General features: G+C 43.8%; 1 protein-coding gene across 4 annotated transcripts in view; it reads right to left on the reverse strand.

Moving 5' to 3' along the window:
- The window catches only part of XDH (xanthine dehydrogenase), a 140,225-nt gene that overhangs the window by 102,877 nt on the left and 17,832 nt on the right, over window positions 1–19,516 (reverse strand). For 3 of the 4 annotated variants that reach the window (XM_088444433.1, XM_088444430.1, XM_088444432.1), the window contains exons 2-4: window positions 10,505–10,562; window positions 7,644–7,740; window positions 3,719–3,827 (exon numbers count right to left, since the gene is read on the reverse strand). In XM_088444433.1, the coding sequence (XP_088300559.1) occupies window positions 3,719–3,827; window positions 7,644–7,740; window positions 10,505–10,562 (264 nt within the window). Of the gene's footprint in view, window positions 1–3,718; window positions 3,828–7,643; window positions 7,741–10,504; window positions 10,563–19,516 lie in introns of those variants that run through there. The other variant, XM_088444434.1, reaches the window with a different exon arrangement.

Consider the following 19,516-nt stretch of genomic DNA (forward strand, 5'->3'; position numbering starts at 1 on the left):
TGACATCTTCCCCCCCGTATCTGGAAAGAAAGTCATGGCCCTTATCCAGTCCTCCCCCCTTCCACCTCCCCCCTTGACCCTATCCCTTCATGTCTCCTCCACTACCTCTCTCCTTGTGCCTGTTCCCATCTTGCCCACCTCCTTAATCTCTCCTTCTCTTCTGGCACTGTCCCTTCTGCATTCAAACATGCCCTTGTCTCCCCCATTCTTAAAAAACCTACCTTTGATCCTAACACTCTTGCCAATGACCGACCTATCTCTCTCCCTTTTGCATCCAAACTCCTTGAGCTTATTATTTACAACCACCTAAACAGCTTTCTTTCCTCCCACTCCCTCCTTGACCCTTTTCAGTATGGCTTCCATTCTCTCCACTCCACTGAAACTGCCCTCACTAAAGTCAGCACCGACCTCCTTGTTGCCAAATCCAAAGGCCACTACTCTCTGCTCATTCTCCTTGACCTCTCAGCTGCTTTTGACACTGTGGACCACCCTCCCCTGCTGCAAATCCTTCACTCCCTTGGTCTACGTGACACTGCCCTCTCCTGGCATTCCTCCTACCTCTCTGACCGATCCTTCTCAGTCTCCTCTCATGGCTTATCTCCCCAAAGTCCGCTGTCTTGCAGTTATCCTGGACTCTTCCCTCTCCTTCAAACCACATATCCAGAACCTCTCACAGTCTTGTCATTTCCATCTCAAAAATATTTCCAGGATCAGACCCTTTCTCACCCAGGATGCTACTAAGACCCTAATACTGGTCATCTCCTAGTACTGGTCATCTGCAGATTGGACTACTGTAACCTCCTCCTATCTGGCCTCCCCAACTCCCATCTCTCTCCTCTCCAGTCAGTCCTCAATGCTGCTGCTCGACTCATCTTTCTCTCCAAACACTCTACATCTGCCTCCCCTCTCCTACAAGCCCTCCACTGGCTCCCCTTCCCCTTCAGAACCCAATTCAAGGTTCTCACGCTCGATTACAAAGCCTTCACACACTCCTCTCCCATTTACATCTCTGACCTCATCTCCCTTCAGACTCATATCTGCCCTCTTCGTTAAAAAACTGCACACCGCCTCTCATGCCAACTGATTACTTCCTCCCACTCCCGCCTCCAAGCCTTTGCCCGCGCTGCTCCCCACCTTTGGAACTCTCTCCCTCTCCCCATCAGACTCTCCACTTCTCTACAATCCTTCAAACTGGCTCTCAAGACCCACTACTTCATCAATGCTTTCCAGCTCTCATCCTAACTTGCTGCTACATGCTCCCTCCTCTCTGTCTTTCCAATCTGTGTCATGCCTGTCTGTCTGCCCCTCCCCTTTAGAATGTAAGCTCTTGCAAGCAGGGCCCTCTACTCTCTTGTGCTTCTCCTTACTTTATTTTCATCTACTTCTTACTCCCCACTAGGACACCTAACACTTGGTTGCTCATGCTCTGTTGCTTATATGGGTGTTATGGTCACCAATGTATCAATGTATATTATCCATGTCCTAGTCCTGCATTGTATTGTACTGTTAGTCACTTATTTGCTTATGTACTTTGTAAGGCGCTGTGGAACACTTGTTGCGCCATATAAATAAATGATAATAACAATAAAAGTGAAAGGCGCGTGCCTGCTGTCGAACTTTAATTTAACAAAAATAACATTCACACTCTCTGCCTCCTGGACCTGCACCCACACTTACCTCCATAAAGTATGTAGACAAAATGCTGACAATAGAAATGTTGGAATTGGGTATGGATGGTCGGCAGCCGGCAGGGCTGTCTTAACAGCAGTGTGGGCCCTGGGCAAAGCAATGCACTGGGGCCCTTACCCACCCAATGTGCCCGTAGTAGTAAGCCCCTTATATAGTAGTAGTCCCCCCAATGCAGTTTCTCCAGTAGTGGTACCCCCTATGCAATGCCCCTTATATAGTGCCCCCAGCAGTAGATCCCCCCATGCATTGTCCCCACTAGTGGTACCCCTTATGCAGTGCCCTTTAAATAGTGGCCCCAGTTGTAGACCCCCCTATGCAGTACCCCCAGTATTGCCCTTGATAAAGAGCTCCCAGTAGTTGTCCCCCGATGCAGTGCCCCCAGTGGTAGTCCCCCCTATGAAGTGCCCCTAGTAGCAGTCCCCTCCCCTTGTAGTGCCCCTAGAAGAGTCCCCCCCCTTGTAGTGCACCTAGTAGTTGTCTCCTCCTTGCAGTTCCCCTAGTAGTAGTAGTTCCCCCCTTGTATTGCCCCCAGTAATAGTCCCCCCTTGTATATCCCCCAGTAGTAGTCCCCCCCTTGTAGTGCCCCCAATAGTAGTCCCCCCTTGTAGTGCCTACAACAGTAGCCCCCCCTTGTATTGCCCCAGTAGTAGCCCCCCTTGTAGTGCCCCCAATAGTAGTCCCCCCCCTTGTAGTGCCCCCAGTAGTAGTCCCCCCCTTGTGGTGCCCCCAGTAGTGACACACATAATACAAAATAAAACAAAAAAACACTTACCTGAATACCCGCCACCGCCATCCGCTCCTCCGTCCGTCCTCCCGGGCCGCTCTGCATTATGGGAGAGACGTCATGACATCATGACGTCTCTCCCATTACCCACTGTGATTGCCTGAAGATGCCCGGCTCCGGCAGTGGGAGCAGCAGCCGATGAGAGTCTGTCTGACTCTCATTGGCTGGTAAAACAAACACACAGCTGCCGGCTCCGGCGGCTGAATGTGCTTGTCTCTGTGTAGTGCTGACCGAACTCCGCCCGGTCAGCGCTACACACGCGGTGCAGCTGTGTCACAGAGACACAGACTGCCCGCGGCTGCAGGGGAAGGGGGGGGGCTGGACTTTACTAACTGGCCACGGCTGCAGGGGAAGGGGGGGCTGGACTTTATTAACTGGCCGCGGCTGCAGGGGAAGGGCTGAAATTTACTAACTGGCCGCGGCTGCAGGGGAAGGGGGGGTTGGACTTTACTAACTGGCCGCAGCGGCAGGGCCTCTTAAAGCGCAGGGGGCTGGAGGGCCCCTTGAAGCTTTGGGCCCTTGGTCAACTGCCCTAAAAGTCCAATGGAAGAGATGTCCCTGGCAGCCGGGATGCCAGCCTTCAAAACATGGCCACGGCAACCATTTTCCTGGCGTTTTGCGCATGCACAGTAGGGAAATCGCAGCCTAATGCCCAGAGTCTACTGCTTCATCAGTGCCGGGGATAGAGGAGGGGGCCCCGGATTGGGAATGCACATGGGCCCCCTCCTCTCTTAATATGCCCCTGTCTCCTCTAATGTCCATATATGTTTTTATTTACTTTATGTATACAATGTTTTTATATATTGTAGATTATATTGTTTGTTTATACTATTGTAATTCCCCATGCACGGCACTACAGACATTTTGGGGGAATGCAAATAACTCACCCCCGCATGCGAAGGGAACAAGATGCCATTGCAATTGCATGTAAACGCCAGCAATGGCATGGGAACTTTCCCCCTGGCACTTACTTACAGGTGTGAGATAATCGCACATAATTGAATTCTCCCCATCATGGCAATTTTACATAAAAGATTATCATAATAGCTCATTGTTTATACAGATAAGTATTACTCAAATGAATTTATACAACTACAAATGTGTTACTCGTACATTACAGTGATATTGTTATACCAGGGCTATTTATCTGGAAAAATAGGTTCAGGAACTGTGGGTGGAGCTACTGGGGGGTGGAGCTATAGAAAATCAGACTCTGGAACGTTGCTTATTCTGGGTGTTACTTACTTGTATGGGGTGAAGCCTTGTCTTTGTGCTTCCTATTCCTTCCACGGTGGTGACGGACGCAAGGTGCAGAGAACAGACTGGCGCTAAGCAGGCGTTTACAGCATAGTGTCTATGAGCCTCGAGTTTAGGAACAATATCAGACCAGATCAGCCAATCATCTACCAACAGCTCTCTACCTCTCACACGACCCCTAATGTCCATCAAGACCCCTTACAAAAAATATATATTTTCAAAAAGAGATAAAGCTCATCAAGACACATTACAAGAGTGTACACCAGCCACTGTTAGGCTGCAGGTGGGGAGGGTTAGGCTGCGGGAAAGGTGGGTTAGGGTTAGGGGGAGGGTTAGGACATTGGGTTGGGATTCTGACTGTTGGGATGCCGCTGTCGATATTCTGACTGCTGCCATCCCGACCGCCAGGATTCCGTACCCAACAGTAAAATATAAAAACATACATTAGTTTAATATGTGGAACTACAAGTCCCAGCACACACTGGCAGTCTTGGGTATGTTGGAACTTGTGGCTCTTTAATTGTGCCTCCTGGGACTTGTAGTGCTCCATAGTGAAGTACTAAGGAAAAATAAATATACAGTCGCCGCATTGAAAGTCTTTTATTTGAAATAAAGACTCACCCAGTCCCTCCTTGTGTTCTCTATCGCTCACCCAGATCCTTATTCTTTGCTTATTGCCTCTCCAGATATCCAGGGCTTACAAACGAAAAAAGCCACGAGAACCATCAAACAACTTGCTGTGAAGTGAATGACAGGCCAGACAATAGGTGCAAAACACAAGCACGTTACGGCGGGATGCGGTTAAGTTACCGCCGCCCAGAATGCTGGCCGTTAGCATCCCAATATCGGATAGCCTAGCCGGGACTAAAGATAGGCTTTGAAATGCCGACGCCTATCTTTAGCCCCACACTGAAATCCCAACACCCAGCATCCTGAACGAGGTAAGCCGGGGAGAGTTAGCTTGTAGCAGCGGGGGGGAAGGGTTAGGATTAGGCACCCCTGTGGGGGATTTAGGGTGAGGCACCCCCCAGGGAGGGTTAGGGTTAGGCCAGGGGCAGGGGGGTTATGCAATCCCAGGGGAGATTAGGATTAGGCACCCCCCAGGAGGGTTAGGTTTAGGGTGCGGGAAGAGGGGTTAGGCTCAGGCACCCCCGGGAGGGACTTAGGGTTAAGGACCACTGGGGGGAGGTTAGGGTTAGGCACCCCTAAGGGAAGGTTAGGGTTAGGGGGGGAGAGGGGAGGGTTAGAATACTTACCGAACGCTGTGGGGATATCCTCCCTTAGGGCTTCCAGGGTCTGTATAAGAACCGGCGGCTATTCAGCCGTCAATATTTCATACCAACTCCGTTACTGCACGTGGGGCAAATACTGCATACCGCACACACATGGGGATGTAACCATGCCCACTGTTACGTGGACACCCCTCTGAAAGGACACAGGGCCTGATTCAGAAGTGGATGCTAATACAGCCGCGACTACAACTTTATGCTAATACCGCAGCCAACAGAATTCGTATGGAGACTCCCAATGGCTGCCTGTTGGAACATGGCACCAGTATCAGTGCAACTGCATCTCTATCCGTGACATACCCACATCTGGCTAGCCACCCCCCTTTTACCTCCCAGGAACGCCCACCGAAATTGTCTGTGTCCAAATTCATTCTGCGTACCCCGGCAGTAACCATCGGGACACATTCGTAGTGCGACTCAGATGCAACACCGACTGAAAACATTGGGCGTTTGCATCTGACGTTGACACTGCGCCCACCTCTGAATTAGGCCCACAGTCATGGCCCCTGTCAGCCATGTGCTGATTTAGGATTTTACAATGTTGGGAAGTACAGTCAGGTGCATAAATATTGGGTCATTGACAGAATTTTCATACTTTGGCCTCTATTCACCACCACAATGGCTTTGAAATGAAACAAACAAGATGTGATTTAACTGCAGACTTTCAGATTTAATTTGAGGTTAATTACATCCAAATCAGGTGAACAGTGTAGGTAATTACAATGGTTTCTATATGTGCCTCCCACTTTTTAAGGGGTCAAAAGTAATGGGACAAACTAAACAATCCTAAATCTAACTTTCACTTTTTAATACTTTGTTGCAAATCCTTTGCAGGCAATTACAGCCTGAAGTCAAGTCTGGAACGCATAGATATCACCAGACGCTGGATTTCATCCCTGGTGATGCTCTGCCAGGCCTCTACTGCAAATGTCTTCAGTTCCTGCTTGTTCTTGGGACATTTTCCCGTCAGTTTTGTCTTCATCAAGTGAAATGCATGCTCAATCGGATTCAGGTCAGGGGATTGACTTGGCCATTGCATAACATTCCACTATTTAGCCTTATAAAACTCTTTGGTTGCTTTTGCAGTATGCTTCGGAGCATTGCCCATCTGCACTGTATTGCGCCGTCCAATGAGTTCTGAAGCATTTGACTGAATATGAGCATATAATATTGCCCAAAACACTTCAGAATTCATTCTACTGCTTTTGTCAGCAGTCACATCATCAATAAATACAAGGGAACCAGTTCCATTGGCAGCCATACATGTCCACGCCATGACACTACCACCACCATGCTTCACTGATGAGGTGGTATGTTTTGGATCATGAGCAGTTCCTTTCCTTCTCCATACTCTTCACTTCCCATCACTCTGGTACAAGTTGATCTTTGTCTCATCTGTCCATAGGATGTTGTTCCATAACTGTAATGGCTTTTTTAGATGTTGTTTGGCAAACTCTAATCTGGTCTTCCTGTTTTTGAGGCTCACCAATGGTTTACATCTTGTGGTGAACACTCTATATTCACTCTTGTGAAGTCTTCTCTTGATTTTTGACTTTGACACATATACACCTAGCTCCTGGAGAGTGTTCTTGATTTGGCCAACTGTTGTGAAGGGGTTTTTCTTCACCAGGGTAATAATTCTTCTGTCATCCACTACAGTTGTTTTCCGTGGTCTTCCGGGTCTTTTGGTGTTGCTGAACTCTCCGGTGCATTCTTTCTTTTTAAGAATGTTCCAAACAGTTGATTTGGCCACACCTAATGTTTTTGCTATCTCTCTGATGGGTTTGTTTTGATTTCTCAGCCTAATGATGGCTTGCTTCACTGATAGTGACAGCTCTTTGGATCTCATATTGAGAGTCGACAGCAACTGATTCCAAATGCAAATGTCACACCTAGAATCAACTCCAGACCTTTTACCTGCTTAACTGATAATGAAATAACGAGGGAATAACCCACACCTGTCCATGAAATAGCTTTTGAGTTGATAGTCCCATTACTTTTGGCCCCTTAAAGAGTGGAAGGCACATATAGAAACCGTTGTAATTCCTACATCGTTCACCTGATTTGGATGTAATTACCCTCAAATTAAATCTGAAAGTCTGCAGTTAAAGCACATCTTGTTTGTTTCATTTCAAAGCCATTGTGGTGGTGAATAGAGGCCAAAATATGAAAATTCTGTCAATGTCCCAATATTTATGCACTTGACTGTAAATAGGAGGGGGTCCTGTCACAGCTGTAAATCAGTTTGTACTTATTACATTTCCTCATCTGCAGCACAAAATGTTGCCTGTTCTGCACCCAGGAGCTGGATTTGCTCCTACCTGCAAATCTAACCCTAAATAAGCTTCCAAATCCTGAATGCGTGAGGTCCATTAATAGTGAAACGCATTGTTCTATATTGCAATTACCAAGTTGTGGACACGGCATACAAACCTGAGCTCCTGGCACTTAAGTGGAGCAATATAAGGATCAATGGGGACAATACTTAGGCATTTTCCCTCTAACAGGCTTAAAAAAAGATTTCAATGTTTCTGGCTAAAAAACTTTACATTTGTTTTGTGATATAACTAAAGTGAATTTCTGAATTATTTCCTGACTTTGGGAACCCCGCTGTAAAAGGATACATGATTTTGTTTTGGAACATGCAGAATCTAGAGATCATCACGGTACAGGCTCCGCATCCTCCTTCTCCACAGCCCAGTTTGGTTCCGGGTAGCCCCACTGTAGGAGAGATTGTTAAGGGAACGACAAACATTGTGTAGCCACCAACCTCCGATACCTGAATCATCACTTATCTTCACAGCCCCTAACTGGGAAATACGGTACAAAATATTCCAGACGCAGATCAGACCAAACCGTGCACCCAGATTCACACAAAGGCCAATCTTTTCCTAAATAGATACATCCCTTCCAGACCCTGAAAACAGGGAGTGAAGTCAGTCATGCAGAAGTTATGTGGACTTTGGACGCAATCCCCGAGCCGCCAATTCTCGCCAATGCACCCAATGACATGGACAAATTGCAAAGTGCTAAAATACTGGGACTGAGGGGCACCTACAATCTGTGTATGGCCTGCGTCAACAAATGTAATTGTCATTTATATAAGAAATGTTTTCAAATACAGACACGTCAAGCATTGTTTTTGGTGCTACATTATTTTTAACTATAATTATTATTCAGATTATCTAGTTGAGGTCAGATTACTGGCAAAAGAAAAAAAAGTTGGTGACATGAGGCAGATAATCACACTCTCACATGGATAATTAATTTACATTACAGAGGGTATAGATTAAACAGTTAGATAGGTCAAGATGGTAAAAATGGTTGGCACAAAAAAAAGGTAGAAACAGGGATATTCATGATTTTTATGGTTAGTGTCAGGGTTAGGGTTAGTGTCATGGAAAGGGTTAAGGTTAGGCTAAAATAAAATTAAACATCATGCATTTACCTTTTTGGTGTCAAACATGTTCATGTCGACCCTTTAACCCTGTCAACCTTTTAACCTACTGACTGTCGACGTTCTAAATGTAGACTTATCAATCCACACCCGTTACAGAGTATTAGGGGGACAGGAGCGAAGCTGCGGGACCCAAGTCTAGGAGAAGGTTTTAACTAGTGATGGGTGATCACTGAACCAGTCTTTGATTGGTAAGTGCAGATTAAAAAGAAAAACCTTGGAGTTCATTGTAGAAAAACCATGTGACGTTAAAACATATTTATTGGGGGACATTAATTTATTATAAAACTGTGCAAAAAACAAAAAGTGTGCAGGAACTAGTAGCAACCAGTCAGACAATCTAAACTTATGGCACACATCCACTAGAAGACATCAAAACAAGATGTAGTCAGGAATCCGACGGTCTAAACGCCGACCGCCGGCTTCCCGACTCTCTAATCCTGGCGTGGTACTAATGACAGGCATTGAAAACTCAACGCCTGTCATTATCCATACGCCGGAAGACCGACGCCCTGCATACCGAACAAAGGTAAGCAAGGCGCCGACAGCTGCAGGGAGGAGGGGGGTTAGGTTTAGGGCTCACTGGGTTACTTAGGGTTAGGCACCTCCCAGGAGGGTTAGGTTTAGGCTAGGGGAAGGGGGGGGGTTAGGGTTAGGCACCCCCGGGGGGAGGTTAGGGTTAGGCACCGCCCTGGGAGACTTAGGTTTAGGCTGCTGGGAAGGGGGGTTTAGGGTTAGGCACTTGGGGGGGAGGTTAGGGTTAGGCACCCCTAAGGGAAGGGTAGGGTTAGGGGGTAGAATTAGGTTAGCCATACTTACCTTTTGACGATCAGGATTTTCACCCTTGTCGGGCTGCCGCTGTCGGGATTTAAACCGCTGGCCATGCGGCCGGCGGTAATACCTACAACACCCATCAAAACAACTGCACGATTACGACAATGTAATCGTGCGTTGTTTGACAGTCTGTGCTGTGCCTACACTGAAGGAGCAGTCGTTCAGTGTCATCCCCTAACATCGTCAGGTTGTTCAGCATGTTCGGCCAATGATTGATTTAGGAAACGACCAGTGGGAGTGCGCATCGCTGGTAGTTTCCGACATTAATGTGCCCGATTCATGAGCGATTGAAAGATAACGTTATCATTATTGTTCAATCGCTCATAGAAATCGCCTAGTGGATGTGCGCCTTTCACTACAAAATTGAGTCTATCTTTGATTGGTTCTTCGGATTTGAGCACATTTTTAGGACCATGTCCGCCACCATCGCAGGTTCCTTTAAGATGGCTGCTGACATCACTCATGCTGCATACACCAGGAAGGTGACACTCTGGGATGATGTTTCGAACAGTGTAAAGAGTGAAGGAATGGACAAGTGGAGAAATTGCCCATAGCAACCAATCAGCTTAGGTAGCATTTATCAAGTACATTCTATAAAATGATAGTAGAAGCTGATTGGTTGATACAGGCAACTTCTCAACTTGTCCACAACTCAACTCTTTACCCTTCTTGATACCCCTCCCCCTCTGTGTCTGTAGCAGAGCTCCTTTGCGCATACGGAAACCCCAGCTACCCATTGCACACGTTTTGACAACTGAGGAAACGCGAGATGTTCATCACAGTCTGTGTTGTGGTTAAGGGGAGGGAGCTTATTCTTGAAAACTTGGGAGAACCTGGGATACACAGACCTCATAGGGGTTCGCTGGCCCGCTGTTTGGATTAGTATTCCTTAATTTGATTTGATGGGACACGTCATGTGACCAGTTTTATTGTATGTGATCCAGAATTTGGGGATTAGTCAATACGGGCAGACAATGGGTTACCCTGGTACAACCCCCCTCCTTAAACTAGTGACCATCAGAGATTTTTATAAAGGCTGCGACCATTTTCCCTCTCTGTCATTGTATGGGTAATGGTTGAATGTGTTTGGGACAGGGAGGCAGAAAAGTAACCCTGTTCAAGGTCAAGGACAAAGACCTTTCCTAGAACTCTTAGTAATCATTAGCGATGCCGAGCACAGAGGGGGCAGGATACATTTCCTTCGGAGATAGGTCAGTAGCGTCATTTTAGGATCAGCATTTCTCTCTGTTACCTGCAAAGGAAAACATTTGTATTATCATGGGGACTTTTTAGACTCCTTTAACACAGTTAGCGCACAGGGCTACTACAACTGCAGGAGGATTGACATCAACAAGCAAATTTCTTACAGTAACAATAATGTAAAAAGTAAAAACAAAGACATTGGATTTGGTTATTTTTCGAGCTGATACATCCATCTTCATAGGGGGCCTGGATGGCCTCCGATAATTAAGAATCCAACTTTACACGTGTTGCAGTGTTAGATACTTAACTACCGGAGCAAGTCAGTATTGCCCTGTGCCGGCACAGCTGCTCTGAACCGCAGCTGTCTCAATAGAGCCGGCCCTAGGCAATAGGCAAACTAAGCAAATGCCTAGGGCACTAATTTGGCTAGGGCCGGCTTTGTGTCCCCACAATCTCTAACACTGCTACCGAAGTAGCGGTGATAATTATCCCTGCCAATCTGAGTGCTATGTGTGTGTTAAATGTAACAATAGCATGTTAGCTTGTGAATGATCCATCTGAGCCGTTCCAAAGAACCCTAAAAGAACATCTGAGTGAGGGACTACAACTGGGAACCATTTCAAGAATATGAATACCTTTACATAAAGAATCCAAGGATCCCAGGGGCAGATGTATTAAGTTCTGGAAAGTGATAAATTGTAGAGTGATAAACGACAAACCAATCAGCTACTAACTGTCATGTTACAGGCGCTGTTTGAAAAATGACAGTTAGGAGCTGATTGTTGGTCATTTATTGTTTTCCACTTTATCACTTTCCAGAGCTTAATACATCTGCCTCCCACTGTTTAATCACCTCCCAAAGATACTACAATGACTTGAAGAATCCCCGAGAAGATCAACAGTTTCTAAAATGTCATCAATCTCCTGTCACACTACAACAACCAATTTTTACAACCACTAGTTGTTTGAAAAAAAACTATCTAAGGGACATAATGCATGTCCTACAGATCTTACAAAGGCCCCTATTTAACAACAAAGCTAAATACAGGCAGAATTTTTCATTTAGTATCATTGTGATAGTAACAAAAAATCCACTGGTATTTATCAATATTTACCCCTGCGTCAAAATACTGCGAAGTCCCCCTCCTCGGCGAGGTCCTCTGCTCACCTGCTGGCAGCCTAATGCTTCCAGCGCCGGGCGCCGGTGTTATGCGCATGTGTGATGGTCCGTCTGCACATGCGCATGACACAGGAACCCCGCAGTGCCTGGAAGGCTTCACTGAAGCTGGAAAGGTACCACCCAGTCTCCATTGCCGGCAAAGATGGCGAAAATGATGCTTGACGAACAGCAATAATCTTAGATTACCACTGTTTATTAAATCCAGAAACCAGGCATAACACCTTTAGTGAGCCCTAAAGGGGTTACGCTTTGTTGTTAAATAGGGGCTACAATCTGGAGTGGAAGGCATGTTTCCACACTCTGCACCAGCGACATAAAATCCCTCTATACATGTTTTGACATAGGATGCGAACATTCAAGGTTCTACCTTTCCACAAGACTAATTTACCCAACAAACAAATCAATTTAATAGCGAACAGTACGGAGTAAATATTATGTTACAATTATTTTTGGTACACGGGAGATTTCTCTTTCAACATGTCAAAAGGACCGCGATGGGGACCCACCAAGTTATGCAAGCTTGTTTGATGCAAAATGGGAAAACACCCTCTTGAGCAATAACACCTTTGAAGCACAAACTTATTTGTTGGCATCGCTACATTGACGATTTGTCTTTTATATGGGTTGGACCAGAAGAAGCATTCAAAAAAATTCATCATCTACATTAGCAATAGAAACATAGAATTTGACAGCAGATAAGAACCATATGGCCCATCTAGTCTGCCCTTTTTGGGTTAGGGATGGGTTAAGTTAGGGTCGAGGGTTAAGGTAGTTTGTTAGTGGTTAAGGATTGTTTGGGTATTAGATATAACCACGTTAATCTGGACTTCACCACAACCATAAGTAGGAGCATGGTGGTTTTCTTAGATTTGGAAGTTTATATAGAAAACAGAACAGTCAAGAAAAACACATGTAAAAGAGGTTGGTTGTAACACAATGCTACTTACCAACAGCAATTACCACCACAAATGGATTGCCAATATCCCAGGAGGGCAGTTTAGAAGATTGTGAAGAAATTGCTCAATCTATGATGTATTCAAAATCAAAGTGAGGATCTCACTGATAAATTCATAGAGAAGGGGATACTCGGAAAAACATTTAAGGAAAAGTCTTGAGGAAGTGAAGACAATCAAAAGGAAAGAACTCATCCGATATAAGCAAAAAGCTAAACATGAAGATTCAAGGATGGGCTACATCCCTTAATATAACAACCACAGTAAAACAATAAAAAAAATGCTACAGATGCTCTGGCATGTGCTGAAATTGGATGAAGAAATCAAAACCATCATTCCTGAAAAAACAGGTTATTGGAGGTTACCAACTGCCCTGGAGTGTGGTCATTGATACATTTATTTGTAGATGGACCCCTAATATAAAGTAAATATAAGTATCATAACTATATATGTCGACATGGAGGTGCTACCACTGACAATAATGAATGAACAACAGACAAGAAGACAGGAACAGAATTGTCCTGTGTGGTGCACATACATTTTTTATCTTAAAATATAACTTTTATTTATCATTTTTCTAAAACACAATCTTTTATTTATTGTAAGTCATAAAATCCATGAAATAAAATGTAAAGGAAGTGACAGATGTGGAAAAGAGTGGTGTGATTAAAAAAGAACTATGCACTTCCCACTACTCTGCTATTCTCCATTTGTAATAAAAAAAAATTATTTTTGTTTGTCCTACATATTGCTCCTGTATTATTACAAGATAGATCTTCTTTTATAATGTGCTGGTTTTGTTTTTTGTTTGCCATGATCGAAATCTTTTTGTGCTTATTACGTTGTTTTTGCAGCCTATACAATTCAAGCAAAAGTGGAACCCTGTGTTGCTTGTCCTTTTCTGTACATTTGCTTGTAATGGGATGTAGCTGGCAGTTATTTCCTGCTTCAATTTTTTAGCTTTTTTTTGTGAATCATCCTTGGTATTTCAGGAATGAACAACAGACAAGAAGACATAAAAAGAATTGTCCTGTGTGGTGAAAACAGCTGATTAGCTCAATATCAGAATAGTTCAGCTTACGCTGCTTTTAAACAGAGCATTATCCTCTTAGATCAAAGCACCTTTTGATTATATTATATATTTGATTATATTAATATACACATTTTTAGTATAGTAGAGTCAGAGTAGTGGTTTAGTGCATAGTAAAAACACACCAACGCTCCTTTCACTGGCCACCGCTTTATCAAGACCTTGAGCTCTTCGATCTACAGAAATAAAGATACATGTAGACTCACTTTGACCTGAAAGTTGCACCCAAAAGCAGTGTGAAATGCCTGATTTGAGAGATAAGCAACTATTTAACCTGGCATTACTATAAGGAGACCTTTGTACAATTGTTATGTACGGACAAAAGTATTTTTTACCATGCAGTAAACCGCTACTCTGATTCCACTATAAAAGAAATGTGCATATTGTTGCAAGCAAAATATGTTTTTGTTCTTAAAGTAACAGCACTCTATTTAAAACCAATGTGATCTCAGTTATTCTGATGTTAAGAGGCAATAAGTTGTTTGATCTGCAGATAGAAAGATGCATATAGACCCATTCGGACCTCAAAATTGTAGCATTACATGTAATAGCAGTGTGAAAAAAGCCTAATGTGAAGACGTATTGTAGAGAGACTTTTATATTGATATCGGGTAGAACTGTTCTCCAACGTGGATACACCCTTCACTTTAAACAAGTCTCTCAATGGTTAAATTACTACATATCAGAAATCTAGATTACTAGCACATATATACTGGTAAATTGTCACTCAAATACATTTCCAGGTGGCTAATTAATACATGTCACAATACATATGTACCTGGAAATAATTAATATATGCCACAATACCAATGTATCTGAAAATCATTATATCAATGTGAGGGGCTTTTAGTGGCCAATTACTGTGTATGCTACAGAATATACACCAAAAAATCTAAAAATCAGGAGAATATCCAAAAACAAAGGAGTGAGATAATTTGGTTTTATGATAAATATTCCTTATATAAAAAAAATATCTTTATCTCACTATCTCACTACCTGGATAAATGATAATAAAATAAAATAACCACCACCTGAATAAGAAGTGGTCCAATAAGAACTTGTCTTTATATATGCTCTAATTTCCTGTATATAAAGACATACAATAACACCCTCCTGTTTCTGTTTAGTATAACCTTTATTACCAATGGAAAATAGCAGAGTAGTGGGAAGTGCATCTTTATTAATCACACCACTCTTTTCCATATCTGTCACTTTCTTTCCATTTTATTTTGTTAGATTTTAAGACTTATAATAAATAAAAGATTGTGTTTTATAAAAATGATAAATAAAAGTAATATTTTAAGATAAAAAATGTATGTGTACCACACAGGATAATTATTTTTCTGTATTCTTGTCTGCTGTTCATTCCTGAAAAACAAAGTGTGATTCACAAAAAAGCTACAAACTTCAAGCAGGAAATAACTGCCAGCTACATCCCATTACAAGCAAATGTACAGAAAAGGACAAGCAATACAGGGTCTCACTTTTGCTTGAATTGTATAGGCTGCAAAAACAATACAATAAGTACAAAAAGCTTTCGATCAAAGCGAACAGAAAAAAAAGCACATTATAAAAGAAGATACATCTTGTAATACACGAGCAATATGTAAGACAAACAAAAATAAAAATTGGAATTGCAGAGTTTATCTACAATATCAACTGTGTATCGCAACAATTTTTTAGAAAGCATGGTAAAGGCCCAAAAGGTCTGAAATTCTTAGGAATTTAGAAAGTAAACCAAAATTGGATAGGAGGTTACACAGGAATTAAAAAAGATTGAAAGTAAATGGATCTTTCTGTTGAAGACACTAGATCCAAAAGAGCTGAATAAAGATATTGAATTAAACGTCTTTCTAGAATAAAAAATAAATAACAACAAACATATTTAAACATTCACTGGAAGAACAGAAGAGAAAGATAAGATTCATGTCTGGTGCCCTCATTGGGTCAATGCATCCTAGTGTCCAATTATTCTCTGGAAAAAAATTTCAAATATAAGTTTTATTAACTTAATTCCTTAAAGGGATTTTTTACTTGGTCCAAAATTAGGCAAAATACATAACAATTAAAATAAAAAAAATTAAAGAAAAGTGTGTATACATATGTAGAAAAGTAATATTACAAGTGGTTTTAAAATGCCACCTGTCGTCGGTCTGTTTCACGTGCTTTATTTCAATACCAAGTATTCATTGGTTTATAAATGCAGCTTTCTTAGTGTATTCCCAGTGCTTATATTTCAACATTGGGCTTAAGTTATAATTCTCTACACATATAGATATATACCTTTTATAAATGGGTAATATATAGCATCAGGTGCTTTTAGTGAAGATTCAATGCTTTAATTTTTGTGGGACATATAGGAAAACAACTATTTTTCTCCACACTTTATGCTTGTCTTTACAGCTCATACAGGTTTAAATTTGAATGATACACGGTCTCAGCCTTGCATTATTATTATCCATGGTTTTAAATATCAGTTGTTTAATGCATATATACAGGACCGTAGAGAGCCTGGCCGGGCCCGGGTAAAGGAGGGGGCGTGGCCTAATAGTGGGAGGTGTGGCCACACCCCCTTGAAAAAAAATGGAAAAAACATCATGTAAGCCCCCCAGCCCGGCGCTAAGCAGGGGGGGGGCGCGATCAGTGTGATCGCTCTGCCCCCACAGCCATAGGTGACTGCTCTGGCTGCTGCAGCAGCCGCGAACAGTCTCACACTGCAGCCCAGCACAAGCTGTGTGCTGAGCTGCTGTGAGGGGGGGGGGGCGACGCCGGACCCAGGCCCCGCCGGGCTCCTCTATCAAGCCCGGGCCCTGGTAAACTGTACCCGCTCCCCCTTCCTCTCGGCGCCCATGCATATATATGTATATATCTTGGATTCCTATAATATTTGTAGCTTTATATCATAGCTGCAAATCTCTAACACTCCTGAGACAGACTGTATTGCAAGTATGTCTCAATTGTAGACTTTGGGCCTGATTCAGACCCACTCGCGAGCGGCTGTCCGCTCGCAAGTGGGTCGATGTTATGCACTGAGCATGCGCACGACGGAGGGAGCTCCGTCGTGCGCATGCGCCAGACGCGACGAGCGAAGGAAAGTCCTTCGCTCATTGTGTCCGATCAAAGGGGGCGTGCTGTCAATGTTGATTGACAGCACGCCCCCTTTGGTGGGCGTGCCGGGGGCGTGCCTCCCTGATGGGGGCGTTCCCACGGGAACGCCTCCCGTCAGAAGCCGGCCCACTGACATCACTAGTGATGTCAGTGGGAGTGATTTTGGCTCTGATAGAGCCAAAATCACTCCCGAGCTTGCGGTTGAAAACCTCAACCGCAGGCTCCGGCTCGCAAATTCGATGGTCGCGATGGTCTCGACCATCGCGGCCATCACAAAGCACGCTCGTATAGCCTGTGGGTGGTGACCCACAGCTATACGAGCGTCCAGGAGGACGCTCCATGAAAATGGAGCCCGGCCCTCATTCAGAGCGTGCGCTCTGCTCAGAGCGTACGGCTCTGAATGAGGGCCTTTATCACAACACGACTGTCATGCAATCCTAGTCACTGTAGCTTTTGGTTTATTAGTTTTCCTTTGTTCTACGGGATTAGCTGGTAAGTACAAATTGTATCCATGCTATTGGACACGGTGTTCTATCTCCTCAGCTAGTCAGTATTGCCTCGATGCATAATCGCACTCATGCTTCACATACAACTCGCCGTTAAACTCGGTATGGTGTATATATTGTTAAATACATTTGTTAAAAGTGTTGTAGTTATATTAGGTAACCAAAAAGTAAATGAAATGGTGATATATCAAACACCAATAGGAGTTCAAAACAAAAATAAAGTGCTAATATTCAAATTTATCAACTTATTAATTAATCATATAAAAATTAGATTGCAATATGATATTAGCACACGTATAAAACACTTATTGTAAACTGATTGTACAAAAATAGCACAGCACTAAAAAAAAGTTAATAACCAAAATTAACTGGATACTCTTGAATGGTTATAGGCAGATCCTAAATATAACTATTCTATCCTTTGGTAACTTGGAGCCACAGTACTTTTACTCAGGGCCCCATTTAATAACGAACCTAAACACCAGCAGCATATTTAGTTCAGAATCGCAGTGATAATAACGAATATGCCACTGGTATTCATCATTACTTACCTCGCCGGTGAGGTCCAGCAACGCCCCCCTCGTCATCGCAGTCCTCCACTCAGCTGCTGGCAGCCTATCGTTACCAGAGATAGGCTTCTATCCTTTGCGCAAAAGTGACGGTCCGTCTGCTCATGTGCATGAATGTTTCACCCGACGGGACCCAGCAGTGCCTGGAAGGTTTAGTTGAAGCTGGAAAGGCTGCTGCTGGGTCTCTGTTGCCGGCAATAGGGACCGTATCGCGGCGCAGTGGCAAACAGCGGTAATCAAAGATTATCGCTGTTTGTTAAATATTGAAAGCATGAGATAACCCCTTTAGCGAGCGTATAACTTCGATTTTTCAGATCGGCGCATGGGCAGGATCTGTACTGGGCAGGTGCCGATCTCTGTCTGTGACAACCGTCGCAGTGCCCACTAAGTTGCAGCATGGTTGACATGCTGTAGCCATTTGGGAGTGGGGTGGGGGCGGCCACAGTTACAAAACGCCAAGTTCTAGGTGTGCTGAGGCCAGGGTCTGAATGTTCCGAAGCAGTTTTCCTGGTGGTTAACCACTGATGGTTGGTAGTTTTGCCATCGATAGTGGTAACCCAATGGTTCACCGCCTTGTGCTTAGGTTCTTCCCCCCCTGACACGGCCAGCATTCAAACAGGGATGACCATCGGTGGATGAAACCATTGATGGTTCATAACCGAAAGTTTCATACCATCGATGGGTGACTTACCAATGGCCATCCCTAATCTGAATTGTAATAGTAAAATAACCACCTGTTGGTGTATGGCGATAAATCAGGTTTACCTATCCCACTGAGTGAAGATTACAGGGAGGGATGGCCATCAACCATCGATGATTCATAATCATCGATGGTTTATGGGCAATGTTGAATGTTCTCATCATCGATGGGGAGAACCAGATGGTTTCCCTCATTGTTTTTGTACATGGTGCCGAGACACTGAGCATAGCCCTGCTTCTAGGTTCTGATAGGCCTTCGGGCCAGTCAGTCAAAGAACAAGGATGACAATCAGTTGGTGGAAACCACTGATTGTCATACATTGCATAGTTGGTAACCATTGGTAATTACCCCAATGGTCAGCCATCCCTAATCACAAGTTCCAGAAATCAGGGGCATAGTAAGACCTTTGGGGCCCCCCACCAGCATGGTGTGCTGTGGTTACAGACCTAGCCAGCTCAATCCATCCTCACTTTTTTTTTATTGTTAAAGTATTCTTTATTTACATAAAGATAGCAAAAAACATATAAGTGTACTGTGTCGCAGCACAGCTTAAACGCAATACACCATCACACATAATCAGGCATACATTATAGTACATTGCAAGACATATGGCATAAGATATCCTATACTATACATCATTCTCTGCACTATTCATTCAATACTTAAACAAAATGACAATCAACAAGGTCTATGGGTGTAGAGGCAGGGTTGTCTTAACAGCAGTGTGGGCCCTGGGAAAAACAATGCACTGGGGCCCTTACCCACCCATTCACGAGAAAAAAATGTATATGGTCAATAAAATTAAACCCTCCTGCAAGCCAATCAGACCTCTCACACATGCAGAGAGACTCTGGGGCCCATTTATTAATGATCGCATTTTGCAATTCAATCAGGGCA

This window comes from Taudactylus pleione, unplaced genomic scaffold (assembly GCF_031769625.1).
Source record: "Taudactylus pleione unplaced genomic scaffold, aTauple2 ptg000363l, whole genome shotgun sequence".
In the NCBI taxonomy this organism is placed as follows: Eukaryota; Metazoa; Chordata; class Amphibia; order Anura; family Myobatrachidae; genus Taudactylus; species Taudactylus pleione.